This window comes from Neopsephotus bourkii, unplaced genomic scaffold (assembly GCF_033783945.1).
Source record: "Neopsephotus bourkii isolate Nb327-2 ecotype Australia unplaced genomic scaffold, CSIRO-AGI_Nbou_v1 NB_1060, whole genome shotgun sequence".
Lineage (NCBI taxonomy): Eukaryota > Metazoa > Chordata > Aves > Psittaciformes > Psittacidae > Neopsephotus > Neopsephotus bourkii.
The window spans coordinates 1,563,353-1,590,968 of NW_026901548.1; the positions used below are offsets into that span (position 1 = coordinate 1,563,353).

At 56.3% G+C, this 27,616-nt stretch overlaps 1 protein-coding gene across 2 annotated transcripts; it reads right to left on the reverse strand.

Moving 5' to 3' along the window:
• Positions 1-2,845: 2,845 nt before the first annotated feature.
• Positions 2,846-27,278, reverse strand: ZNF512B (zinc finger protein 512B). Of its 2 annotated transcripts, XM_061361488.1 has the most exons (17): positions 27,260-27,278; positions 25,025-25,147; positions 23,481-23,560; positions 22,669-22,797; positions 22,155-22,327; positions 21,734-21,987; positions 20,928-20,999; positions 18,792-18,923; positions 17,569-17,693; positions 15,018-15,110; positions 14,146-14,244; positions 13,415-13,585; positions 12,595-12,786; positions 6,930-7,031; positions 5,546-5,608; positions 3,537-3,635; positions 2,846-3,242 (listed from the first exon to the last, which is right to left on the reverse strand). In XM_061361488.1, exons 2-17 carry the CDS (start codon positions 25,143-25,145, stop codon positions 2,949-2,951), a joined length of 2,199 nt encoding a protein of 732 aa, XP_061217472.1. In that variant the 5' UTR covers positions 25,146-25,147; positions 27,260-27,278; the 3' UTR covers positions 2,846-2,948. The 2 variants fall into 2 exon arrangements, with proteins under 2 accessions (XP_061217472.1, XP_061217473.1); XM_061361489.1 differs by lacking the exon at positions 27,260-27,278 and having other exon boundaries at positions 25,025-25,835.
• Positions 27,279-27,616: the final 338 nt, after the last annotated feature.

Below are 27,616 nucleotides of genomic sequence, written 5' to 3' on the forward strand. Positions count from 1 at the left end.
TATATATATGGTTACAAGTGATAAATTGGATTTTTTTTCTCTTTTTTTCCTTTTTTTTCCCCCCCCCCCCCCCCCCCCCAATACACTTATGCACTAATAACTGGCACCGACGAGAGACATCCGGATGTGCCATGGGATGGGTGGCTCCAGGAGGGAAAGAAAAGAACAAAACGCTCCCAAAATGCTCCCAACGCCCCTGGATGCGATGCTCAGGGATGGAGCAGCTCCAGCTCCATGGGGCTGCCCATACCCGGGGGTGCTGGGGGGGGTCTCTGCCCCCTATTTACTTACCGTGAGCATGGGTCCCACCACGCCGCCCTCCCCAGCATCCCTGTACCCTTGTTGGATCTATATTAACCCCATAGCACTGAGGACATGGGGGGGCCCTGGAGCTCAGGGTCTGCAAACCTCCATGGATAAGGGGATGGAAGGGGAAGGATGCGTTTGTCCCTTTGGATTGAGGTGAGGTTCTTGGCCTTCCAAGGCCAAGCAGGCAGATAAAGGGTGTCCCATGGAAAGGCGGCGATGGGAGAACGCATCCCTCTGTGCGTGGTAGGGAAAAACACCTTTTAAGGGGAAAAATATACCCTGAAGATTTCACTTCCTCCTAAAAGCTCCCATTCGACCACAGGGGGCTGAGGAGCATCCCCAGCTCCGAGGTGATGGGGACAGCATCTGCACCGGGACCCCCATTCCCACTGCCCATCAATGACATGTGAATGGGAATCGAGCCCTGTGCTGTGCCCAATGGGAGGCGGTGGGGATGGATTGGGATGAGCACCCAAACCCGCAGCCTGGGACACACAGGGCAAAGAAGGGAGCTTTGCCAGGGGGTTTCCCCCCATGGTGGGACATGGGTTTGGGATCCAGCGGCTCCCTCCACTCCTCCATGGGGGCTGCAGGATCCATTCTCCCCTTCCCATAAACCCAACAGCCTCAATGTGCACACTGAGCATCCTCGGGTCCCTCACCCCGGCCCTTCCTGCAGTCACTGCTCTGGCACAGCCCCAGCATCACCACATCCCCATCGTGGCAAGGACCAACACAGCTCCGAGCACATGGGTTCTGCTGCTCCGGACCGGCTCCCTTCCCAGCGGGGCAGGAGCGGTCCCAGCATCACCACCAAAACAGATGGGAGGAAGCACAAGCAGCAAAGGAACCAATGGAGCTTCCTCACCCATTGCTCCAAAGCCTGGGAGCTGTGGCTGGAGCAGGAGCCCTGGCTCCTATGGGAAGAGCCCTGGCTCCAAACACATCACCCACTGTGGCTGCCCCATCCCTGGCAGTGCTCAAGGCCAGGTTGGACACAGGGGCTTGGAGCAAGCTGCTCCAGTGGAAGGGGTCCCTGCCCATGGAACTGGATGAGCTTTCAGGTCCCTTCAACCCAAACCATTCCATGACTCCGATTCCATCCTGTGCTAACCTGCCCCTGGACAAGGATGCTCATCACAACCGAACGGAGCAGGGAAGGGACCCCAGGGTTGAGGTTGCAATGGATTAAAGCAGAAGCTCCAAAGCTCTCCCCACCCCGATGCCACCTTCCCAGCTCTGCACAGGGGCAAACCAAACTCAAACGAAGGATTTCCATCCCATTACTGAGGGGAAACTGATTCCATCCCATTACTGATTCCCAAGGACAGAGGTAGCCTGGTTTTGCCTGCAGACAGACACATCCCGCTCCAGGGATGCTTCCCTCCAGGCCGGAGCCAGGTGGTACAATGGTGTTAGCACAGAGGCAAAGGGAAGCAAAGGATGGAGCATGGGCAGGGGCTCCCCATCCCCAAGGAAAGAGGTTGGGGGAGCTGAGATTCACCCATTGCACATCCCAGCCCCATGGACAAGGTGAGTGGAAGGAGCCTGGGCAGCGGTTGGGGCTCAGCTGAAAGCAGGACCCATGATTGTCACTTGGTGCTGCCCCTCTGTGCCATCCCCTATCCCCCCCCAATGGGGGACAGACACCCCCATTTGGGCCATCAGCACCTTTGGGATGAGGACCCTGAATCACCCTTTCCATCAGCTGCTCCCCTCTGTGGCTCGGCCACCCCAGCACTGCCACTGCTGCTGCAGCTCCTCCATCACCCTGCTCCGTGCTCACGCCATTCCCAAGACATTCAGTTAATCCCTCCAACCCGACCCATCATCCTACAGCATCCCCCTCTCCCATCCACTTCCAGGGATGCTCACACCTCCTGCACCCCTTCCACAACCACATCCAGCCCCATGTGTCCGGAGGATGCTCTGCCAGCTCCATGCCTCATCCCACTGCCTGGAACAACCCCCTTGCACCGAGCCAGCCACAAAGCCAACACCACATCCCAAGGAAAGCACCAGCAGATCCCACCAGCATCCTCCTGCCACCCCTCTGCCCCTGTCTGGCTGCATGCATGGGGCAAACATCTTTGGAAACATCCCCTTGGGAGCTGGGATGCAGCCTGGAGCCTGCCTGGACAGCCCCCAGCCCAGCACATGCAGCCAGAGGGAGCCCAGCCAAGGGCATCCTGCTGCTATTGCACTTTTCTTTCACTCAAGCATCACCAGTTTGGTGCAGGGAGCAAGGAGGGAAAAGGCAGGGAATAGGGAGGGAAAAGTCAGGGAATAGGGAGGGAAAAGTCAGGGAATAGGGATGGAAAAGTGAGGGAACAGGGATGGAAGTGCCGGGCAGGGGGGTATGTACACGGGCAGGGGGTGCAGAGCGGTCCAGCTTGCTCGATCCGGTTGTTTTTCCAGTGTGAAACAAGGGCCGGGATTTGCTCCAAGTGGTTCCATGGGATTTTCTGTCCCTTTGTTTTTTAGGGTTTTTTTTTTTTCCTTTTCTTTCTTTTTTCTTTTTTGTAAAAAGGAGGTGATGGAGGGGGGGGGATTGGAAGGGGGGGGACAGAAAACCGGGACCCCCCCACCCTGTTACCCTGGGCTGTAAACGAATCCTCGGAGAGGAGTCTCTGAGCTTCTCATTTCTCAGGCATCTTACTGGCTCCTGCCTTGCGCTGGCTCGGGGGCTTGGGGCCACGCTCGTCCCCCTCGGGGCTGCCTCTGGAGCCTTCCCAGTGCTCCAGGGTTTTCTTGTGATTAGTCTTTGCTGCCGCGTTCTCTCTGCCCTTGGGGGACGTTTCCAGAGGCCTCTCCTTGGGTTTCCTCCCCCTTTTCTTCCCGTTTGTGCTTTTCTTCTTCTCCTCTTTGCTGCAGGAAAGCTGCTCCCTGCTCTTCTTCTTCCGGCTGGCCTCTGAGGAGGTCCGGAACCAGTTCTGTGCCCATGGGGGGACACCGGGGTTAGTGAGCGTCCTGGGGCTGTGGCCATCACACACAGCCCGTGCATGGACCACCTCATGCCCCACTGCTATCACTGCCCTGCTGGCCTGTGCTGAGCAGCCACAATGGGCCCTATGGGTGATAAGGACCCGAACGGGGACAGGGATCATCCCAGATTATCACAGCACTGATGCTGATAGTGGGAGACGCAGATGGATGGAGGAGGGCAGCCTGAGGATGGGTGTGATGGAGCACAAACCAGCCCAGAGCATCCCCATCCGCTTCCTTACCTCGGAGTGAGCCTTGATGATGTGGTACTTGACCCCGCTCTCGGAGCTGAACTCCTTCTGGCACAGGAGGCAGCGGTACTTGCCCACCGAGTGGTCCCCCTGCAAGACAAGAGCATCCTCCTGCAGCCCCATGCAGAGCCAAAACCACGGTGACCCCCCCATCCTGCTCCCACTCTTTGAGGGGAAATTGATGCTTAAACCTCAAAGAGAAACAGCAAAACGCTCATTTCTAACACACCAGATCTCTGCCAGCCCTCAGCTCCACATCGATTTCAGCCCATGCTGGTTGTGCTGCAGCAGTGCTGATGGTGGCATCAGGTCAAGCATCCAAGTGCCAGGCCCTGGGAGCCTGGAGGGCAGCGAGCAGCCTGTGTGTCCCCAAAACCAAGTGCAAGTCACCACTGACACCGTGTGTGTGCCCCCCAGGATGCTGCCGGGGGGCTGATTGCCCCATTTCCCCTCCATCAGCAGATCTGGGATCTCCTGGGGCTGAAGCACATCTCATTGATGTCCAACAGACTCACCTCCTTTTCCTCTGAGGCTGTTGGAGACGCAGCCACTGCTGGATTCCTGTCATTAGGGCCCTTGTGGGGATGACTGATCTCCTGCTCTGCCGCAGTTCACGGCACCGCGGAGATAATGTGCTCTCTTATTGACGAGGGGTTTATGGATGGGCCCCTCCAGGCGATGTATAAGCTCCCTGGGAATTCCTCCGTGCTGTAAATCTGGCCTTAAGACAGGTCTTTGATTTCAGGAGCAGGCAGGATGCGGGCAGGGCTGGCCCTGCTGCAGGCTGGCTTCAGCAAGAGGCATCAGCGTGGAGCATCCCTCCCCGCTGAGGACCGGGTGCTGCCTGGGAGCATCCTCTGTTCTCAGTGAGGCTCTTGCTCCATTTCAACCAATTCTGCAGGGTTTTAGAGCAGGAATCACAGCCCAGCCATGGAGGGGCTGTGATTTATGGCAGATCTGGTGGGCTGCGGGTCCTTTGCCAAACTAAATCCTCTGTAAGGGCAGAGTCCTGCTGACAACAGCGTGTTCCATGCACAGAACCAGGCAGGAAACGGCCCCAGCAAAGGCACTGCCCTCCTCTCCGTGCACTTTCATCCTGCACAAACACAGCCTCTTCTGGCGGATCTCTGCAGCCCATTTTCTAACTGATCTCATTAGGGGCTGATGTTCCAGCTAGGGATGGAGTTTGTGTTTTCAATCACCACGGGCTATGCGCTGGAGCTGCCTCCTGGAAGCTCCATTCAATGGAAGCTGCAGCTGGAAGCGTTTCATGCTGGAAGCTTTACCAGCTCTTAGTTCCAATCGCAGGGACCTACGCTGAGCTCCGGATCCCTCCCCTGTGGTGGCTGCAGGCCACCGGGGCTCACAGCTCTGATGCTCAGCCCTGCACAGAGCAGGAGCCGCCTCTTCGGCCTCGGCTCCATCCCACAGCAGCATCCCTCCGGCTGGGGAAGCTTCCAGAGGGGCTGCAGAGAAAGACTCCTGATCCCATGTGCCTTGGGAAGGGTCAGCTCCCAGCTCCCTGGCTCTGAGCTGCTGCAGTCACGCTGGGTAGCCAAAGGCTTGTGCATGACTCAGGGGCTGCAGGAACCCAGTAGGAGCTGCGGTGGGATGGGGATGCTGAGGCAGGAGGATGCTGCCCGTCCCAAAGGCACTCGATGCATCAGAGGTCTGGGCTCTTGGGTGAGGTATCCACATTGCAAGACTGGACAAGCACTCAAGTCCCCCCCATCCCTCCTCAGCTCCAGCCTCTCTGCCTTCATCTGCCTCTAGCTGTGGGTTTGATCCTGCCCTTGAGGCTGAGCAGCTGATGGGGATGGTGCAAGACCAGGCTGAGCGGTGACAGCCCGATGGGCAGCAGCATTGCTCACCCAGCCCTCCCAGTGGCCACATCCTTCAACCTTTGCCCTTACTCCATGGCCTGTTGCTTCCAAACGAGCTGGGGGGGGGACCAAAACCCCAACCCCAACCCCACTGAGGCTGTGAGCGGAGGGACCCACCTTGTTGCAGTTGGCCAGGTGAGCCTTCAGCCCCGAGACACTGGAGTAAATGGCTTCACAGCACTGCAGGGAGAAACAAAGCAGGGTTTGCCACGATCCCCCCCCGGCTCCGTGCCTTCCTCTGCACCAGGGCCAGGAGCCTGCTGTGCCAGCAAGGCCACGGGTCCAGGCTGAGCAGCGTGAGGTTAATGCTCTGTGAGGCGCGGAGGCCTCTGGTCACACGTTTCCTATTAGTGCTAATGGGAGTCATGTGGCCACATCCCTCTGCAACGGGATGACAAATGTCTCCTTTCAATGTCTCCATGGAAAACGTACATTTGTGAGCGCAAGGGAGGGTCCTGCTGGGCTACGGGAGCTCCTGGAGCCACAGCAGATGCTTCACGGAGACAGAAATCACCCTGACAGCAGCAGAGAATCACAGAATGGTTTGGGTTGGAAAGGACCTGGAGATCATCCAGTTCCAACCCCCCTGCCATGGGCAGGGACACCTCACACTAAACCATCTCACCCAAGGCTCTGTCCAACCTGGCCTTGAACACTGCCAGGGATGGAGCATTCACAACCTCCCTGGGCACCCATTCCAGTGCCTCAGCACCCTCACAGGGAAGAATTCCCTCCTTAGATCCAATCTGAACTCCCCCTGTTTCAGTTTGAACCCATTACCCCTTGTCCTGTCACTACAGTCCCTAATGAAGAGTCCATCCCCAGCATCCCTATAGGCCCCCTTCAGACACTGGAAGCTGCTCTGAGGTCTCCACGCAGCTTCCCTTCTCCATGACCGGTTTCAAAGTGCCATTCAGCACCCAGAGCATCCCCCCGGCCTTGGGGGAGCATCCTCCTTCAGAACCCCCTTAGCCAGGCTTTGTTTGAGAAGCTAAACCAAGGGTGGAGGTCACCTCCCCGCCAGCTCAGGCCAAGGGGGTGCTCTGCAGCAGGATGGAGCCCATGCACCACGTCCCTGAGGTCTTTGCTTGTCGCAGGGCTTCAAAAGGAAACGGCTTCAAACCAGCCCCAGCTTGGCTCTGGGAACAGCAGGTTCCCCCCATGGAAAGGCTCTGGAGTACAGAATGTGGAGCCTTGGATCTTGGCACCTCCAGAGCCTGAACTGGGTGATCCCAAACCATCAGCCTTAAGGGAACATGGGGAGAGCGTGGCCTCATCCCCAACCCCAGTGGCTGGAGCACACCAGGAGGCTCCCAAAGGTGGGATACGCTTCAAGCAGGCACAGCAGCAACCTCAGAGATGAACTGAGAGGAGGGTCTCTCCCAGCTCCATGTGGGGCCCAACAGAACCTAGCTTTGGTGGGATTGTGCCCCCCAAACCTCCCCTTTCCTCCTGCAGCCTGAGACCAGGCAGCCCAGGGGCAAACAGAGGTGGTCCTTACGTTGTTGGGACAGTTGATGCGGCCCTTCTCCTTCACTTCATTCTTCCAGCTCTCCAGCAGCCTGGGGTTGAGCTTTGGAAGCCCGGGTCGGGTGTAATTGAGCTGCAAACAATAGAAGCCAGTGAGCAGAGCTGCACCCATCAGCGCTGGCCTTGGTGGGCTCCATGCTCTTCACAGGGCTCTTGCTTCCCCCCGACCCAACCCAGGAGAGGTGAAACCGAGCTGAAAATGAGTGGGGAGGCTTCCCCCAAGGATGTCACCTCCCTCCAGGCACCCCAGAGCAGGAGCCAGTGGTGCTGCAGCCCCCTGCAGGTGATGCAAACAGGAGAGGGGATGCTCCTGCTCCTGCCCCATTGCAGGCCCAGAGCAGGGTGTTTTCAATGCATCGCATCAGCAAACCCCTCCTGCCACGTTTTGTAACAGGGAGAACAAACAGAGGGGATGGGCACCAAGAGCCTCCGTGGCTGCTTTCCACCCATGGATGGGCACAAGCGAACAATGAACGGCTCTTGTGTCTCTGCCTCTCCTTCTGGCAGGGCTGCTCTTTCCAAGTGCTTTTAATTAGGGCTTTATTAAGGACCCCGAGGTTCAGCACAGAGACTCGGCCTTCCCAGCGCCACGGCTGCATGGGCAGCAGCAGCAAACGTGGCTGTGGCATCTCTGTGCTGCCTGACCCCTGGGCCTGGCCCTGTGTCACCATCACCAGGGGACACGGAGCCCCTGCCTGCACAACCAGGTCTCCCAGCTCTAGAGAGCTCTAGGATCGATGCCTTTTGGGTCTCGAGCCCCAGCCTTGCCCCGGTTCAGAGCAGGGCTGGGGGAGCTTTGCCCATGGCATTGCACAGTCAGGCACCTCTGTGCTCGATGCATCCGGCTGCCCAAGGAGGATGCAGAGACAACGCTCGCACCGATGCAGACCCAACACCCCCAGGACCTGGAGCTCGTGGCTCTGATGCTGCAGGGAGGCAGCCGGGGCTCTTTTCCAGCTGAGGCTTTCCTGAATGTGCTGATCAACACGGATCTACCCTTGCCCAGCTCCCCCAGAGTGGCTGCTCCCAAACCTCCCTGCAAAGAGGAGCTCCCACCAGCACCAGCCACTCACTTCCACTGGAATTTAAGGGATCCACAGGCCCACCTCAGCACACGGCCATGGGGAAGGGAGCCTGGGGAAAGGCAGGCTCAATGTGAGGGGCAAAGAGCCTTGTGCAATGGTGTCCCAAGGCCTGGAAGTGAAAACCCCCCGAGCCCCAGCGTGCTGCTCTTGTGCTCCGTGGCCAGGGGAGATGCCAGCCCAGCTCTTTGAAGCTCTGGGATGGTGCATGGACCAACCCCTTGGTCCTCAGCCTGGGGACAGGCAATGGCACCTCCAGGGGAGAACACAGGAGTCCCTTTCTGTCACTGATACTGAGAGCCAAACGGCCTCCTTAATTAAAACCCAATCAACCCCATGAATGAGCCAACAGGAACCGCACACAGCCCCAGCACCAACCTCTCCCTCTGCACATCCCTGGGGAGGAGACAAGGGGGGATGTTCAGAGACGTGGACTCTGCTGCTCCAGCTTCCCACTCCGGAGCAAGAATCCCTCCCTCCTCTCCTCCAGCAGGCCTGTACAATAACATGCAAATCCCATGCCTTCCCGGGGCGCTGCGGTTCTGGGAATGTCAAAGTCATCTTTATGTCTCTATTAAGAGGGAGCCCCAGGCATGGAATATTTAAATCTCCGGGTTTTGGGTTGTTGGTTTTTTTTTTCTTCCCCATTTATTTTCCTCAAGCAGCCTGTAAGTGAAAATCTTCATGGCCAAACCATTAAACGATTACAACCGGTTTTGGCTGCGGCCCATCTCTTGTGAACAGTCGAAGGATGCTGGGCTGGGAAGGGCTTGTTTTCTTTGACTGATGGGTTTGTTTCATTAACGTTCATATTTCAAGGCTCTCTCCCCTTCCCCTAAACCCAGAGCAGTAAATGAGAACCATGCAGCTGCCTCGGCCCCGGCCAACAACGCGCCCCTGGAAGCCTTTCCGAGGTCCCCAGCGCGAGGCTCTCGCATCCCCCCATGGAAACCCCGGCCGATGCTGTCCTGGATGGGAAGGCAGGGATAGCCCAAGGGTGCTGCCTGGCTGCAGGGTCCCCTGCGTGGCTCCGGGTGGCCGGGTCACACCACGAGCAGGAGGAGGAAGGATGGACCGGTCCCTGCTGAGCTGGGATCCGGTTCAGCCCATCAGTGACATGAGGCCGCAGGGCTCAGCCTGGCGCCTGCCCAGATCACAGGGCCATTGTTTTGGGGGACAAACCCGAGCCAGGCTCTTCTGCTCTGGAATGCAGCCTGCTGCCAGGAGGGGGTTTCTTAACAGCTCAAGCCTGGGGGTGACTTTTCCCCTTTAGCTCTGGACCCTCATTACCCCACAACACAGCCCCCAGCCCCACAGAGATGTGCAGTCTCCAAGGCTGCTGCAGCAACACCCAAACCCAAGCCATTGGGATGTAACCAGGATCCCCTTGCATCCTATAGCATCCTTCTCTCTGCAACACAGCAGCTGCCTGGGCTACAGGAGCCATCAGCATCTCCAGCGCAAAGCACCTTGAAACAAGCAATCCCACCTTGAGCTCTACAGGGAAAGCATCACACAACCAAACTGGGGGATGTCCGTGGTGTTTGCTCCCCTCCTGCCTCTTAAATGCCTCTTCCCTCTGCTCAAGGAGATGGTTTCTCCCAATGCAGCCTCTAAAATGGGTAAGGACATCACCCCCCAGAACCCACCAGTGCCTGCCTGCACCACCAAGCCAAGAACCAGCCGGCCTCTTGCTCCTTCTACAACAGCCCTGAGATGCTCCTGCTCACGCCATGGCCCCAGCGAAGGCCAGAGGAGGGTCGAGGATCAGCATCATCTTCATGGAGCTTCTGGAAAGGGGATTTTTTCCCAGAAAAGCAGCAGGGGTGTGCCCTTCCCCATCTGCCATCCCCAGCAAGCGGCCGTTGTGAAACACCCCATCTGTTTCAGCTTATCCAGAGGCAAAGAAAGATCCCAGCGAGAGAATAAGGCTCCAGTGTATATTTAGAAGTGCTGGATTTGGTTAGTGCAGAATGGAGCAGCGCAGGGCCTGGGATGGAGCAGCAATCGTTTATTCTAATGCCATCGCTTTGGTGTGAAGGAATCCACCCTCCAGGGGAAAGGCAAACGCATCCCACCATGGGCCACCAAAGGGATCCAAACCCAGTGGTCCTCTCCCTGGCCAGGCCTGGCTGCCACGTGGCCACGAGGGCAGAGCATGGGGCAGGGGCTGCAGTGGGGCTGTGAACCCCTGTATCCCATCGGCTTGCTGAGGAGCTGTTTGCCTCTCCCTAGGGAAAAGCGTTGTTGCCTGGCAAAGGGATGGAGAGGAGGGCTGGATTTCTTCATCAGCTCCCTTGAAATCCATGCTGACTGCTGGGATTGTGGGGGGTAACTGGAGAGCTTCGGGATGGGGCGCATCCTGTGCTCCAGCACGTCTGGGCGCATCCAACCATCACTGGTCACAGGCCAGAGCTGGGAAGCATCCATCCCTCCGGCTCTCTGGAATTGCCCAAGTCTTGCTGAGATGGTGCAGGAGCAGCTGGAATCTGCCACTGATCCCTGAGAGCCCACCTCTCCCCAGGTCCAAGCCAGGGCAGGGCTCTACAGACCCTGATCTGAAGCAAGTCGTGAATGTCGAGGGGTCCTGAGCGATGCACGAGCAGCACCAAGCGTGCTGAAGTCAGCAGGCTCCCCCCAGCCAAATCCTGCCTCCCACCTCCTTCAGCATCACTCCAATGTCACAGACTGAACAGATGATGTGAGCGTTGTCAAGGGAACGTGACAGTACCTGCAGGCAGCTCCCACTGCACTGACCTCCTCTGAAACCCAGCTCCCCCACTGCCTGTCTTCAATGCCACCCTGCTTCCTCCAAGCTCACAGCGACCCTCTTTGGTTTGCAGTGCTGAGATGGCGCTCAACTAGACCTAACACAAGAAATGCCTCATAAAATCCACCACCAGCAACAGCATTTCACACAGGATTATGCCAGCAGCTCATTTAGGATGCCTTTGCATCCTTGTCCAGGCCTGGAGCTCCTGGTACCCCATTCAAACAGAAAATGCCCAAAGTCAAGACTAAGGGGAGCAATTCAAGGAGGAAAGAGGAATGCAAGTGCTGAGGCTGGAAGGGGGAGAAGAGAGCATCACACCTCCCCTCTCACTGCAGGCAAAATGAAACAGCTACTTGGGGCTTGAGCTTTTAGCCTTATGAATGCACTGCAGCTGAAGGCATCTGGAAAGCAGCAACAGCACCCAAAGCATTGAGGTTTGCATCGGTTCTGGCCCTAAAGGCTCAGTTCTGCTTCAGGGTGGATGGCAGCACCATGCCTGGATCCTAACCTGCATCAGCTGCCTCACGGGATGCCCATGAGGGTAAAGGAGATGCTGGTTTGTTTCTGTTCTGGTTTCACCTGCCCACTGCGTGCAGGATGGGAGCTGAGCGAGGCTGAGCTCCTCCAGCTCCCTGCAGGATGATGGAGCAGCCCTTCTGCTGGGAACACAGGCACCAGGACAGGGCAGGCGCTCTGGTTGAAGCTGTGCTGTTGTGCCCTTGGGATCGCTCCTCCAGGCTGGCTCTGGGACTTGGGCTCTTTCCCTCCCATCCACCCTTTGGGCTGGAGCTGTCCTGCACTGGGTGTGCTCGGGGCAGAGGCACTGCCATGATCCCCTGCTGCAGCAAAGCTTCATCCCACTGCCCTCTGCTCCTCGCTCCCTTCTTTGTGATGGTGAGTTTCAGAGCACTGGACAGGAGATGCCCAAGTGTTGGGAGCAAGGGAAAGACCTGGGATCTTACTGCAGGAAAAAGGCTGCAGAGACTCCCATGGTGCCTCTGGGTTGAGTCCTGCTGCTCACCAAAAAGTATCAACCATGGGGTTAAAATCCCTCAACTCCTCTTTTTTCCCCTTTACACTGAAGAGGTTTACGAGTTGCTGCTGCTCCATTCCCTCTATGGGCCAGAAGGAGCATTCCTGGGGGGAATTTCACCTCTGGGACATTGCCAGGAACCACCTCTCCCCCAGGCAGGAGGGGTGTTTGGGTTACCGTGTTACTCTGATGCCTCCATGAAGCTCACTTCTAGCAGAGCACCGACCTGGCCACACAGATCCCACGGCACCAACCCACATGGGCACCCCTGCTCGCTGCAGCTCCAGGCTCCAGCTCCCTCTGCTTGCCCTGTACAGTGGGAATCAGCTCCATGTGGAAGGGAGGCAATTCCACCCGGGGCACCTTTGCTCTCTGACAGTGGAAGGGGAATGGTTTCCCATCCACCTCCACTCTCTCCACACACTCCTCTTGGTTGCCAGTGCCAGCTTCACTGCTGAGCATGGACCAGCGCTGAACTCCCTCCACAACACCCTCTGATCCCTCCACTGCCCACAGAGCATCACCTTTTGCTCCATTTACACCTGAGAACTGGCAATGGGAAGGGCAAAGCTGCCAGGCTCTTATAGAGCCTCCAGACTGCTGAGGCTGGGTGGGCTCTTTAGCAATAGATTTGCCATCAGAGCTAATTGATTTAATGCACAGAAACGAGCCACGTGAGCCCTGAGCCGCGCTGCCTCCCAGGATCTCATTGTACTGCAAGAGGAGAGGAGAAACAAAGGCTCCTCACCCGCTTTGTTTCAGGCACCAGGTCATCCTTCATCCTCCGCTTGGTCCAGTCCTTGGCCAGCTCATCCTCTGCTATCTCCTGAAGGTGGAAAACAGCCACTTGTGCCGACGTCCGACGGATGCGGCCGCTCGGGGTCCGCTCAAAATCTTCTATGGGACCAGGCTCTGGCTTCACCTCTGGCTCCTCCGGAGGCTGCAAAGAGACAGGGTGAGGATGGGGATGCTGAGGGGAGAAGAGGAGCCCTCTGCAGTGGGATACTGGGGTTTGGGCTCTGCATTGGCACAACCTGCATCATGCAGGGGGGGCTGAAGAGCCACCAACATCAGACTGCCTGCATCCTTTCGTGCTCCCACGGGTATAAACGTCTCCGTTTATTTGAGCTAGGGAGTTTATTAGAGTCGGATGCACTGTCAGTAGGCATCAAGAGAACAGAAAAGGATGCTCCCCAGGGACGCATCCTGCCACCCCAGTGCTGGCAAGCAGCTGGCGCTTGCTTACTGCTAAGGGAGTGGCCTGAGCTCTGGTTTTCTTCCCTGCACAGCACGGATGCAGGGTGGGCTGGAGCACAGCCCTGCGGGCACTAGGGCAAGGGAACACTGCCGAGCATCCTGCTCCCATAAACAGCATCCTGCTTTTTCATAGGGGTCTATAGCTTGTGTCTCCCCCCCAACACATGTACACAGTGAGACAACAACATCAGTTCAACATCTGCACCTGCCTTGCCCGGCTCTGTCCTGCCCAGAGGCTCTGCAGCTCTGCAGTCCCCTGCAGGGGGGGATGGCCCCGCTCCTTGGGCTGTGGAGGCATCCGGGGGGCTCACCGAGGCCGTGTGCTCTGACCGCACATGGTAGTCGTGGCCAGCCTTGGACTTGTACTTCTTGCCGCAGTGCGGGCAGCTGAACACGGGCTTGTCGGCCTCGGCCAGCTGCTTCCCACACCGCTTCTGGTGGTACTGGTAGCCCATCAGGCTGGAGAAGTTGGCCACGCAGCCCTGCAGGGATGGGCAGAAGGGATAAGGAAAGTTGGGGATTCATGTGCTCCTTGCGGGGATGTGTGATCACTGAGCAGCCCCTCATCCCCAAAGAGCCACAGCATCCCCTGTCTCTGGCTCTACCTGCCCCAACACAGCACCAGAGCCCTCCAGACAGACACACAGGAGGCACTGGGAGGCACTGCCTGCACTGAGTCAAGCACCCATAGGGGCAAGCCTCTGCCATATACCCCATTACCTGTTGGTAACTTGTCTGCAGCCAGCTCACCGCTGTTTCCAGCGTGCTTTGGGCTGGTTTTATGCTGTGCTCTGCCCCTTCCTGAGCTCAGGAAGCAGAACCTGCCCCTCAATGCTGCTCAACCTGCCCTGTGCCCCCCCTCCTGCTGGGAGGGCCCGTGGCCCGAGCACACAGAGACAGCAGGATGGGACTGGGATGGCTGAGCTAAGGTGGAGAAGTCGAGTATGTGCCAAGGGATGCCTGGAGAGCGCACGTCCCCCCCTGCACTGGGGAGCGCTCCTTCCACCCTTCACACAATGAGAAACAGGAATCCTTCTCGTACCTCGTTGGGGCATTTCAGCTTTCCCATCTGCTTGAGCACTTTCCTCAGCCTTTCCCTCTCTTCCTGTTCACCAAGGCCAGTGGTTTCCACAGGAACGGGCTGGAAACAAGGAAGTAACAGAAGGGACAGAGTCAACCATTCACTCGTGTCCTGTGCGGCCGGAGATGGCAAACCTCTGCCTTAGAAGAGCTGCATCTCCCACTGCTTTACCACACACCAACACCTGCACTGGCCCATGCCAGACCTGCTCGTGCCTACCCTGCACTGGTACCCAAAGGGCGAGCTGAGAAGCTCAGGAGCAGCTCCTGCACAGAGGATTCACCAGCCAGACTGAAGAGCAGGAGATCAATGCACAGGTAAAAGACAAGTCACAACTGGTAAGCACGGGACACATCGAGATGAGGCTGTGCCTTGCCCTGGTATCCTGGAGGTACATGAGCAGGTTTTCAAGAGCACCTAACCTGGTACCTGCCAAGCGTTATCCACGAGGGATTTTGTGCCTCCTTCTTAGTGGAGAGCAGGATTTAGAGGTCTGTGCAAGGCAGAACCCATCAGCCCCGGCTCTGCAGGTGGTTTTGGAGGCAGAGCTTTGCCCCTCAAAATCCCCCTCACGGCACTCACTGCATCTTCCCCACCCCAGATTTGGAATCCTGGTGTATTCTCTGCTCTGCTCCCAGGATCAACACGAATCCAAGGAGCTGCCAGGGAAGGAACAGCGTTGCTTGGCCACTGTCTGGACTGAGCAGCATGGGAAACGCTGTGAAGGTGATGGTGTGAAACCTTCCTTCACCCAAAGGGAAGAGACTGCTGAGAGCCTCATCTGCATCTGCATCAAGAACCGAGGTGTGAGGAGAGGGCAGCCCAGCTCTTACCTTGCTGACGTGCTCAGCCATGGTGTGGTAATTCAGCCCAGCCTTGGACTTGAACTGCTTTTTGCAGTGCTGACACTTCAAGGCATCCTGCAGCTGAAGGAACCAAAGACAAGTCACCACGGGGGGCAGAGGCCACTGTTCATTCCCCAGAGGGCTGTTTGTCACTAAGCCCCATGGGCAGCAGCACCCAGCACTGGGACCCAGCAGGGGACCCTGTCCCCATCCCAGTCCCAGCCTGCAGCTCAGTTTTCTCTCTGTGGTCCTGGGTACCGTTATCAAACCCACATGCCCCAGGTGCTGGAACACATTCCATTTTGGATGTAGATTTAAAACCCCGCTGGCTGCAAACATCTGGACCTGGTATCTGAGTTTTCCTGTTAAAGGGTTAGGACAGAGGAGCAGCTTTGATCTATCAGTACGTTAGAGGGCTGTGCTCTGCAGCACTATTAACTGCAGCAGATGCTGGTGTACAAACCCCTTTGTGGGTGCCTGGGCTGTTTGAAATTCAGATGCTGCTGGACACAATCACAGCAGAGTACTTGCCACCTCCTATTGCCCTGCTTGTGACCTGACTTGGCCTCCTGAGTGACTGGGGAGAGGCATTAAATGCACACACCGACGTGCAAGGGGAACTTGCACGGTGAAGAAGCAGAACATGGCTTGTGCTGGGGCAGGTACCAGCATGTATTGATTCAGGAGGTGAATGCTCTGGGCACCAAGAGACAGGATGTCTCGACAGGGAGCTGGTGCCTGGATGGCTGCAGCCATTCCTGCTCCTCCTGCCTGGCTGATGCTTCACCTTCACCACTTCCCCCTTCAGTCAAGCCTGGACTGGAAGCTGGAGAGGGAATGAGGATGGAGCTGCAAACCCCTCCTCATCCCAAAGGTCTGGGGAAATGAAGAATAAACTCACTGCAGCCAGCTGGGAATGACTCACATATCCCTGTGCTCCCATCAGTTAACCTTGCTCCAGACCCAAGCGCTTGACCCTAACAGGGTGGATGCTAAAAGCCACTTAACTCACCAGATACCAATGCCAGCCAATTTGGGGTTTCCTCCTCTGGTCCACACTGAAGAACATGCCATGTCCATGTTCTAAGAAGCCCTCCCACCCAGGACACTGGCAGGATTTACCTGCTCTCACCTCTTTCAGGCCCCAGCACGTTGCCACTGTCCCCATCCCTTATTTCCCTTCCAAACCCAAGGGAAACAGGGCAGACTGCTCAGCGACAAGCAAGGAATGGAGAAACCAATTTCTGTTGGTTTATAAGAGTTCTGGGAGCCTGCACATCCTCTTCCCATTGTCCAGCTAAGAAATACTTCAGTCTTTAAAGCAGAGAGCAAGCTGAGAGAGTGCCTGTGCTCCAGGGTCACTTCTGGTGGGTATACCACATGCCTGTAGCAGTGGGACCTCCCTAAGGTTGTGCCATAGGTTCATCTTAGAGGGGAAATGCTGAGAGCTGGGCCTGTGGTCACACACCCAGAGCTTGGGGACCGTCCCCAATGGACCACAGACTGCTCTGGCAGGGATTCTGTGAAGCATCCCAGCCCCAGCAAGGACTGTCCTCCCCAAGGAAGGGGGACAAAACACCCACTTTAAAGGGATGCAGCCTATTTATAGTGGCCTATCACTGCTCAGCAGGCCTGCACGGAGCCTGGTTTAGCTTGGGAGATGCTCCAAAGCACAGGAGACATGAGCAGTGATGGCCAAGATCCCGCTCCACCGCAGCCAGGAGGACACCAGAGGAGGCAGGATTCTGCCCAGCATCGCTGCAGTCCAGGGTCTGAAAGGGAGAGCAGGCTCCCACTGCTGCCTAAATAGAGAGGCAAAGGCTGAGGAGGCATTTACAGAAAATGAATGTGGAAGTGAAGCCCAGCCCCATATTTTCCAAGCAGGAGGCATCGATCCCACGTTGCCTTTCTGTGGTGATGGCTCTGCACCGCGCCAGGTGACGGATGAGGATGCGATCCTCTGCTCTGATGGATGGTGGCGTGGCACAGAGACCATTCCTCACTGCACTGTTACTGAAGCCCTGCTCTTGACAGCCTGCCTGAGCCCATCCAAGCACGAGGCCTCCCTGAGACGTGCTCTCATTCAAGCACAATTTATGTGGCCTGATGCAAGGCGTGGGACACTGAAATCCCTCAGCCAGCACTCAGGAGGAGGCCAGATTAGAGACAGCTCCAACAGTCTCTCCAGCCTCACAACCATTCATTTAGCTACTAGAAACACCCAGCTCTGCTGGAGACACCGAGGCCAAGGCCTCAGACCACAAAGGGATGTAGCATCTCGGTTGGAAAAGACCTTGAAGATCATCAAGTCCAACCTTTCCCCCAGTAAAACCACTAAAGCAGGTCACTAAGGGCCTCCATCTGTATGGCTTTTGAACACTTCCAGGGACTTAGGTGTTTAATTCCCTCTGAATCGATGCGAGGCAATCATCTTCCCTCTGAAGATGACCAGCCCAGAGCACATTTATGAGTTGCACACATATGCATCCGTTCCCTTACAAAATCCATATGTGGGTGACTGGAGAAAGCAAGTCCTTACTTTCTGGCACACATCCATGTGCTTTTTGAGCCCCACGATAGTTTTCCTGGTTATAACACTGCAGGTTGGACAGGCGACTTCTCCCTTCTCGCTGATCTCCCGTTGCCACTGGTCCTCAGGGTTTGCTGGTGAGGGACAGGAGAGAGGTGTTACAGCAGCCTGCCTGGACTGAGGACAACCCTGCTCTGAGCCTTGTTTATCACCTTAAAAAGCACTGAATTGGGGAAAGGTCTTGATGTTAACGAAGAAACACTCCCCCAGGCATAGGTCAAGCCCAAACCAGGCCCAAACCACACAGCTCTGCCTGCCCCACAGCTCCTGAAGCAAACTGGTCCCTGGGTCTCTTCATATACCTGCCCTGTTGGCATTTGATAGGGAAAAGGAGGTTCCCCCCCTTTCCAACCCTGCTACGTCCTGCAAGCTGGGAGTTAAAACATGATGATGCCCTTGGCTACCTGATCTTGCCATGTGTGGAATAACCTCCCCCTGCCACATGAAACAAAGGTGAGCATCTCGGCTCCATTGGGATGGGGGCCTGGGAAGCTTCCCTGGCAATCTCCTTCCCAGCAGACACACAGGCAGCAAGAGGAGTGAGTGCTAGCTTCCAAGCATCAAATAAGAATGTCTGTGCCTGGCTTAAAAACCACTCAAAGTAAGAGATTTGTGGGGTCAAAACCTGCTCCAGGTCCAGAGCTCACAGTGATCCTCAGCACAGTGATGCTGGGCTTAGAGCAAGGGAAGCCTGGCCCGAATCAAACCCACCAAGTCTGTTTATTTGGATGCCTTTGCACAGCTCTGAGATCTCAGGGTGATGTGTTTGAATTTGAAAGCAGTGCAAGGCACTGCAGCTGTGTTTATCTCGCACATCCTGCTTTCCTCCTGCTGTCACAGCTCCCAAGGCAAGGCAGCAACCTGCGCTAGGATGTAGGATGCGCCTCGGAGAAGATGGAAGCACGCTTAGAGCTTTGCACTGCCATCGGTCATGGAGATGATGGTTAGAAAAATGCCACCCTCCCTGCCCCAAACTGTGGCCACAGTGAAGCCAAGGGGGGAACAGCCTGATTTTGTGCTGCTTCTGCTCACAAACCTGCTGGAAAACTCACCCAGGGGGCAAGGAGGGATATGGGACCTGCAGGTGAACGTGGGGACCGCAGTGGGGACCATACAGGCCTGGAGCAGAGCACAGGGTAAGCGCTCCCGTGCTTTGCCTCCCCGAGCATCACCTGCTGGTAGATGCACAGCTTCCTTCTTCACAGCAGCTCCTAGAGGTTTCTTTTTGAGCTCCTCCACGCTGGTGCTCCCCTCCAGCTTCTTGGCCCGATGAGCTTTTGCCTTATCCTCTGCTTTGACAAGCCCTGTAGAGAGACCAGGGCACGTTTAGAAAGGGGAAAAATCCCTTCCACTAATCCAGACACAGCAAATTGGCTGCAGCCCTGCCAAGGATGCGTGTATGGGATCGGGTCCATCGTTGTGACAAGCAATCCTAACAGCTTGTGGTGTTTTACGAACGGAATCATCTCCCCCAACCCAGGCAGTTTATGAACTGTGGGAACACCACGGCAAAGTGGGGTAGGTGCTGCTGGAAAGGCAGACTGTGAGAAAGACAGGAGGAGGCAGAAGGGCACTTTGAGACGAACCAAGATGGGGAATTGAAACAGCAAATGCAGGATATAACAGTGAAGGTCCTGCTGATGCTCCTGCACTGGAGAGGCTGATTGCTTATGCCAAGGAACTGTGGTCCTGCTTATAAAACTGGGTAAACTCTGGGACCCCAGACACCAGAGGGATGCAGAACCTTCCGTCCTGGATCTGTATGCACTTGTCATGATGCACATGGATCTCTTCCCATCCCAATGTGTGCTGGGAAGGGGCAGGAAGGAGCAGGAAAAGAGGGGTGACCGGGTGACAGGCAAACAGGGAAGAGGAAAGCTGGCCTGGCTCCCTGGGTTGCCAATGGCTGTCACCAAGCCTGCCTGCAAAGCAGAGAGGCACCGAAGGCAGGGCTCTCCGTGCAGGCTGAGTGCCAGGATCCCCACCAGCTTCCCCAAACCACATCCACAATCCCAACTTCCCTGTGCCTCATCCCTGCCTGGGCAAAGTATGTGCTTCCCATTCAGCCTGCTACAGGCATCACTGCCAAGCACCAAAGCATCATCCCTGTAGCAAGCAGGGTGAAGTGAGCAGCAGGAGGGTCAGCACGGGCTGAGAGCATGCTCTGTCACACAGAATCCTTTGGCACATCCAAGGAATGGAAAACCTGAGTGCCAGGGTCAGGTCCACCCCTGCCCCACGAGGGCCCACATCCCTCTGAAAGCATGGGTTGTGAGCCTGGGTCTGAATGCGATGGGCTGGTGGCACCCTTGTCTTTGGGGAGAGAACTGCCACACTGAGCCCAGGGGATGGAGGCAAATGCCTGCCTCATCTTCACTCTCCACCTGAGGGTCAGTGGGGAACCAGCTTATTCCTGAGGAACCCACAGCAGACGTTTCAGTCTGTGGCAGTGCCTCTGTGGGGTTGTTAAGGGGCACAACCCCAGCCATCCCAGGAGCAAGGGGAGACCACATCCAGACTGCTCATCAATAAGTGCTTAAACCCTTCAAAGCCATTAGTGCCTCTCCCCCGAGTGCCTCTCGTACTGGAAGGTGCTGCCTCCTGCCTGGAAATCCACTTTTATTTCCCTCATCAAGCATATTTCATGGGCAAGCTGAATCCAGCTGCTCTTGTAGCAGGGATGCTCCTGGTTTCCCCTCTCCTTTCCATCCCACTTGGGTATACCTATGGAGCACAGTCCCACTTGCTCTTGCTTTGTCAGGCTGAAACAGCAACTCCTGAGCCTCCTCATAGAAAACATCCCAGCGACACATCTCTTCTCCCCTGAATTCATCTTCTTGCCTGTGGGCGACCAGCACTGGAGCATCATCTGAGGGATGGATGCGTCACGCAGCTTTTCTAGGCACAGAGATCCCCCTCGGTGCCATTGGAAAGGCTGTGACATCCCAGCACGGTGGGATGATGATGATGAGCTGGTGCTTCTCGTGCCTTACTTGTGTCAGCAGCTCGTTACTCTTGGGATACAGTTGGACATACCCGGATCCTTTCCTCTTTCCCCTCATCCCCAGCAAGAGGCTTCCAAGCAGAGCAGTCAGGGCTGTTATCAGTGCCAGCTCCACCATTGCCTTCAACTCCCTTTACAACACCCCTATGGTAAGAGGCACCAGCTCCTCCAGTGTGGTGTCCCCATGCTCCGGGTGTCTGCCACGTTCCTCCTCCACAGGGAGTGCTCTTGGGAAAGGGGCTTCCCTGAAACGCCCCACGATGAAGCCACAACCCCAGAGCCACCGGAGCCATCCCTCTCTTACCTTTGAGTCCAAATGTCCCCGAGATGGACGGCTGCTCCCCCGTAAACTTCTTAGGAGTTTTCTGTTTCCTTCCTGACTCAAAAGAGAGAAACAGAGAGAGAGATTTGGTCAAATACCTGCACTGCCAGGGGGCTCCAGCAGTCCCAGGGCATGGGGTGGGCACGTGCTCTATGTCAGGAGTGCATCGCCTTGAGGAGGCCTTTACCACCATGAAACATGCGGCACCAAACAGCATCAGGATGCTGCTTACCACCCCAAAACCCCAGGAGAAATAAGTGGATGTGATGGTCTCAGTCTTGTGCCAAAAGCCACGTGGTTTCTGCAGCCTCAGCAGCTGATCTCCCCTTGGGCAGGTTCAAGCCATTCCCCTTGCCCTGTCCCTACATCCCTTGTCCCAAGCCCCTCTCCAGGTTCCTGCAGCCCCTTTAGGCACTGGAGCTGCTCTAAGGTCTCCCCTTCAGGAGCCTTCTCTTCTCCAGGCTGCCCCAGCCCAGCTCTCTCAGCCTGGCTCCAGAGCAGAGCTGCTCCAGCCCTCGCAGCAGCTCCATGGCTTCCTATGGACTCTTCAAGCAGGTCCACATCCCTCTTGTATTGGCACCTCAGAGACCCCCATACACCTACCACAGCTCCCACCAGGCTTTAACTCCCAGTGGAGCCACAAGGAACTGAGTTGGGGGCCAGTTATCAGGATGCTACAACTTGGGAACATTCAGGAAGCCACTCGCATTGGCTGGAGCAGAGCCCCTTCCCCAAGGACACCCCTCTCTAGGCTCTGGAACCAGCACAGCCCCGGGCTCTCATCTTACTGTGCTTCATCCTCTCGGGGTCTTCCTCCTGCAGCGAGGCCTGGCTGCCCCCCTGCTGCATGGTGTCCTTGCCACTGGAGGACCTGGCCGTTGGGGTGGCTGCTGCCATGGCCTCGGCTCCGGCGATGTGGAATTCCTTGCTCTCCCGGCTCTCCACCAGGCACTCCCCATTCTCCGCATGGTCCTGGCCCGGGGCTTTGTCCGTCTTTGCCTGTTTGGGATGGATGGTGGGGCAAGCTGAACTCTCAGCAGCTCTAGGGCAAAGCACAGAGGGCTTGTTTAAAGAGGGGTTGTTACACAGATGCCCTGACCCCTCTCCCCCCCATCACCATCCCGGATCACGGGGAACGGAGGTGGGCACATTCCCCTTCTCCCAGCTATCCCTACACCACCGCCACGCAGCCCACCCAAAGCCTGGTACCTTTTCTTGCCACTGCTCTTCCCAATAGCCTTGGGCACTTTGTTTTCTGCTTTGCTGGTTGGCACGGGCCGATCCAAGTGATTCCAGAGCCGATGCTTTTCCAGCTGGGTCTTGGAGGTGAAGGCAGCTTCGCAGTACGAGCACGAGTACGTCAGCTTCTCGGAGATCGCACCCTGTGTGAGCAGGGAGAGACAGGGGAGCACGGATGTGAGAGCATGGAAGGGACGGGCTCTTCCTGATGCAGGTATGAGCACAGATCATGGGCAGCATCCTTCTGCCCCTCCAAATGGTTACCAACAGCCCACAGTCCCCTAAGACAAACCTCACATGGAGCTGGAGGGACCCCAGTCTCTCTCATGTGCATCTCATGAACCACTTCTGGCCCATCCATGCCCTCCCTGTTTTAATGTAATCTTTCTCCTGGGGGTATAAGGCCCAAGAGGGGCTTTACCCTGTAGAGGGGAAGGTATGAGCAGGGCACTGGAGAGGACAGGCATCCCTCTGGTCCCCTTACCCCTTGGCAGCGCTGATAGTGGTACTTCAAGCCATAGATGCTGGGGAACTCCAGCCAGCAGCCTGCATTGGGACACTTCACCCTGGAGTGGGCTTTGAATTCGTCCTTCCACTGGTTCATCAGGGGGAGCTGGGAACAGGAGACACGTTGATGAGGGAAGAGCATGCGTCCAGCTGCATCCCGAGGGGCCACATGGGACCTTGTGATCATTCCTGTCCAGCCCCAAAGGGAACTGTGTTGCAGGGCCGTGGTGCTCCCTCCAGCCAGAGGAGCTGGGACAGATGCTGCAGGCTCTACAGGTTAATGTGGCTCCCCAAGCACACACACACTCCCAGCCAGGCTAAGGGAATAAATCAGGCTAGAAGCCACCTAAATGATTTAATCACCCCATCGTTCATCTAGGCAATAAATCACCCCATGGCCATGCTCTCCTGACAAACTGCTCCCTGTGTTGTCCGTGCTGCTGTGCGGGAATGAAACTGCACAACTCTGTGGGGAATAAATCACCCCTTTCCCGGATCATCAGCCAAACCTGACGTGTCTGAGAGAGAATGCAGCTCATCTGGGCATGGCACTGGGAAGAGGCTGGAGGGGGGGTGTGTTCCCTAACTGGGTTTTGGAGGATGCTGGATGCCTGCATGGAGGGGATGGAGGGGTGAGATCTCGCTATGCCCACAAGGCTGCTCTGATGGTTAAGCCTCTGGGAAGGGCAGGTTTCACCTTGGGATGGGGCTGGCTGGAGCATACAGTGCAGGAAGATGTGGAGGGCAAGGCAGGGATGGCACTGGGGAGCAGAGGGGCCGGGGTCTTACAGGGATGTCTTTCAGTGCCTGGTTCTCAGCCTTGGGTCGTCCTTTCTTCCTGCCTTCGGATTTGTCACTGGTTGCATTCCCTGCAAACAGAGGGAGCGCCCATCAAACGCTGCTGTCCCGGCAACCCCGCTTCCCTCGCTCCATGCAGTCTATGGACACGCACAGGGCCCCGGGCTGAGCATCCCTGCCCTGCCAAGGATGGAGATTCCCCTTTGGGAGGCAATGCCAGCTCCTCTGCAGCTCAGTGCACAGCCCCTACACCCACAGATACCTGCATAGGAGGCAGCAGCGTCTCCTGGTACCCACTGACACATCTCCTTTCACTCACACAGAACAGTTCCAGCACAGCCGGGGGGTGCTTTGGAACCCATCCTTCCACTTGGATTGGAAGAAATCCTTCAGCAACTCCACCACTCAGCTATAGAAACCTGTGTCTGGGCAGGCTGTTGAGCACAGAAATCCCATCCCTTCTCTGGACCAAGACCTGGCTTGGGAAGGATGCTCCCCGTGCCAACGAGGCTCCTGCATCCACCTTAATTCACCCTGATGACATGAACCCTGTCCACCATTTCCCCCTCCAGCCCCATCCCAGTGAGAACAATGAAGTGTCTTCATCACAAAGTGTCCTTCACTCCCCCTCATCACTTTCAGTCCATCCAAGCCAGAAGCAAGAGCTAAAAAAGGGCTGCTAAGATGTGGGGCACAGAAAAGCCCTCCTGAACACAGGTATGCTCATACTGAGGACAGCTGGAGCTCATTCCCATCAGTAATAAGTTATAGCCCTCTGTTAGCAATTACAGCTTCAACCCCCTCAAGGGAAGAGGGACATTTGGGAAGCATTTAGGGCACAGGCATTTCCCTGCAAAGCTGCTGATTTTGGGTGCCTGGTCTCAGATACATCACTGGGGTCTGAGCCTCACCCAGGGTGCAGGAACCCTTCGCTATCACAGAACCATAGAACCACAGTGGTTTGGGTTGAAGGGACCTTAAACCCCATCCAGCTCCAACCCCTACCATGGGCAGGGACCCCTTCCACTGGAGCAGCTTGCTCCAAGCCCCTGTCCCCAACGTGGCTTTGAGCACTGTAAAGGCAGTGAGAGCCCCTCTGTGGAGCAGCCCAGTGTAAGCACACAGAAGGAAACACATCTCCTCGGGCCTGGAGATGCCTGGATAGAGCAATCAGCCATCCATCAGAGCAACAGCCCTTAGCAAGCGGGTCCCCTGGGGCTCATCGACTCGCAAACCTCCTCGACCCAGGAGGCAGCAGATGGGCTGAACTCCTTTAAGCCTTTCCCTCCTTTGATGTCCCACTCAGCTACCGGCACCACAAACACCCATCTCGTTAAGCCAGCAAGGGAGACACCGGCTCCATCGCTCCCTTCCCATTCCTGCAGCCCCAAGGGGGCTTTTCTGGACCAGCACACTCCTCCCCAGTGGGTTAAAGCAAAGGCACGATCAGATGCACTCACACCCCCCCAATCCTGCCCCCAGCCTCATCCCCTTTGCCCCATCCACCTCTATGGAAAGGAAAACCATGTCCTTACCGAGCTTGGGCAGCTCTCCCGGTGGGTTTATCCTTGTCTCTGTCCTGCTTTCCTTGCTGGCAGCGGGTTTGTGAGAGCCTGCAGTTTTCCTTCCACCTTTATAGGTATAGGAATCCGCCATCTCTGAAAGAAGCAGGAGAGGCACTAACATTCACTCCTCGGAGCCGGGAGCAACACATGCTGGAAGCAAGGAGAGCTGCTGGGGAGGGAGGGAAAGCCGGGATCTACCCCACAGCCCACAGAGCCCTACAAAGAGAAGCAGCAGGATGCGATTCCCAGGATCTGTTCTAGACTCCAGCAACGCCACAACGGACATGGCTGAAAAGCTGCTTTATTATAGGCTGCTTTCCCCTCCACATCCAACAGCAGAGACTTTAACGCTGGGCTGCCTCTGCCCCGAGAAGCAGGGAATAAATGGCTTTTTCCTCGCCGTTTATTCCTCGCCTTTCATTTGAGACACCCAAAGAAAAAGAAAACCAGAGTGAGTTTTAATGAGCAGATGTAGTGATAAATTTCCAATTTTCCTTATTAATGGGAAACTGTTACAAACCGAGGAGTGGGGACGTTATCTGAATTTTCCCTATTAATAATTCAATTTGGCTGCTCTATAAATAATGAGCATCAGGAATTATCGCACAAGGCCCACGCCTGCTCCCAATGGGAGCGGGCAGCAGGACACCCCTCTGCTTTGGCAGTGCCATGGGGTGGGTTCAAGCACCTGCCTCCCTTCCCAACAGGACAAGCAAAAGACACATGTGAGGATGGGGCTGCGTTGGGAGCATCAGGCTCTTGGGAGGTGATGCCCTGGACCACCATGGATGAGACCCTGGATGGGATGGGATGCTGATCTCAGCCAGGCATTGACAGCGTTGACTATGGGAAGTGCCAGCTAATGACTTCTTCACCCCTGCTCAACCCACACAGAGAGATTTCACTCCTCATCCCAAATTCCTCCAACAAGATCACACTTAGCATCATTTAACTCAATGGACTGGATGCACTGAGCACCCACATTCATCCTGCCTCTCCTTGTCCCCAGAGGGATGCAGAGAGAGCATCCCGGATCATCAGCCACGCCATCAACACGTAAGACACAAAGGCCCTTCAGTCCTTTCTGAGGTGCCCCAGGGATTTTCCATGTGGGATCAGGCCCATCACATGCAGCACACATGCTTCAAGAGCTGGCAAAAGCTTCTGGCACGTGTTCGCCTGGTGACATGTATGCGGTTGCATGGACACAGAGGTTAATGGGATCAAGTGAGACATCTCAGCCTTGGCAACAGGTTCTCTGGCGTTTGCTGGTGAACACATGGAGCGTTGATTCAGCTAACTTGGAGTCTTTTGATGGGAGACCTGAGCTGCCCATGGGATTGCTCCAATCCCTGCGGCCCCTTCCCAAATCCCAGCTCCACTCTCACTGGGGTGAGACCGTCCCTGATCCTCCATGGATGAACGTGCCAGTCCCTTCCTTCCTCTGCTGTCTCCTGACACCTCTTGGTGACGCTCAGAGGACTTGCTCAAAGAAGACTCATGGAAGATCAATGAACTGAAAGCTGGAACAAGACCTCAGTGCTCTAAAACAGGGTATAAACCAGGGGGAACCCACACAGCAACACGTTTATCCAACCCGGGCCAGCGCTGAAACACAAACCTGCCCCTTGTGAGCATCAGGACCCCACACACTGAGTGGTGCCCACCAGCACAGCAAGCAGTGAGACCCCAGTGCAGGGCTGCTGCTGGACCACAAACCTCCGTATCCACCTCACTGGGCAGCAGCAGGAGCATTCGCAAAGGGTGACCCCAATGATGGCCAAGTGCCCACGTCCTGCACCCCAAATGCCCTATGGCAGCGCACACCAAAGCACCGGAGCAGCAGCGATGATGAGCACCACCTCCAACATTGCCTGCCCAAAACCATCACCACGAGGTGCTCAGCTCAGCTCTGCCCCTTAACACATCTGCCCCCTCAAAGGGATCCTTTCCAGCCAGCATAAGAGGTTCTGAACATCTGCTTTTCCATACCAAATATCCCAGAGGAATTGCCCCAAACCTTGTTGGTTCTTTCTTTGTGATGTCCAAACTTCTCACTCTTTTTAGAGCAACACACGCTGAAACTGGGCAACAGCCCCTGCCCTTCCCTGCTACTGTGATGGTGAAAACCCTTCTGCATCCAGCAATGGGACGAGGTATCGGTAGGGTGCGGATGTGGTGTGGAAAGGGTGGGAACAGCAGCACCTTCACTGATGAAGCCTCCAGCTCTTCTTAGGTGACTTCTTACAAGTTTGAGGCAGTGTTTCCCAAGCATCCCACTCCAGCTCCAGGGGAGAATTCCCGTGCCAACACAGGAACCAGTGTGGGATGCGCAGAGGCTGAGCTGGTGGTGCTGAGGAGGAAGCCTGTGGCCACAGGGAAGAGGGAGAGAAGGTTGGGAACCCCCTGTGCCAAGGGCATCGTTCTGGAGCCACTAGCACAGCCACGTGCTCCTCTGCCGGGTTTGACAAGGAACAACAGTGTCCCAGGGGCTCATAGCCCCAACGGGCTCTTTCTCTCCATGCAGAGCCTGGAAATTGGGAATAAAGTGGAAAAGGACAA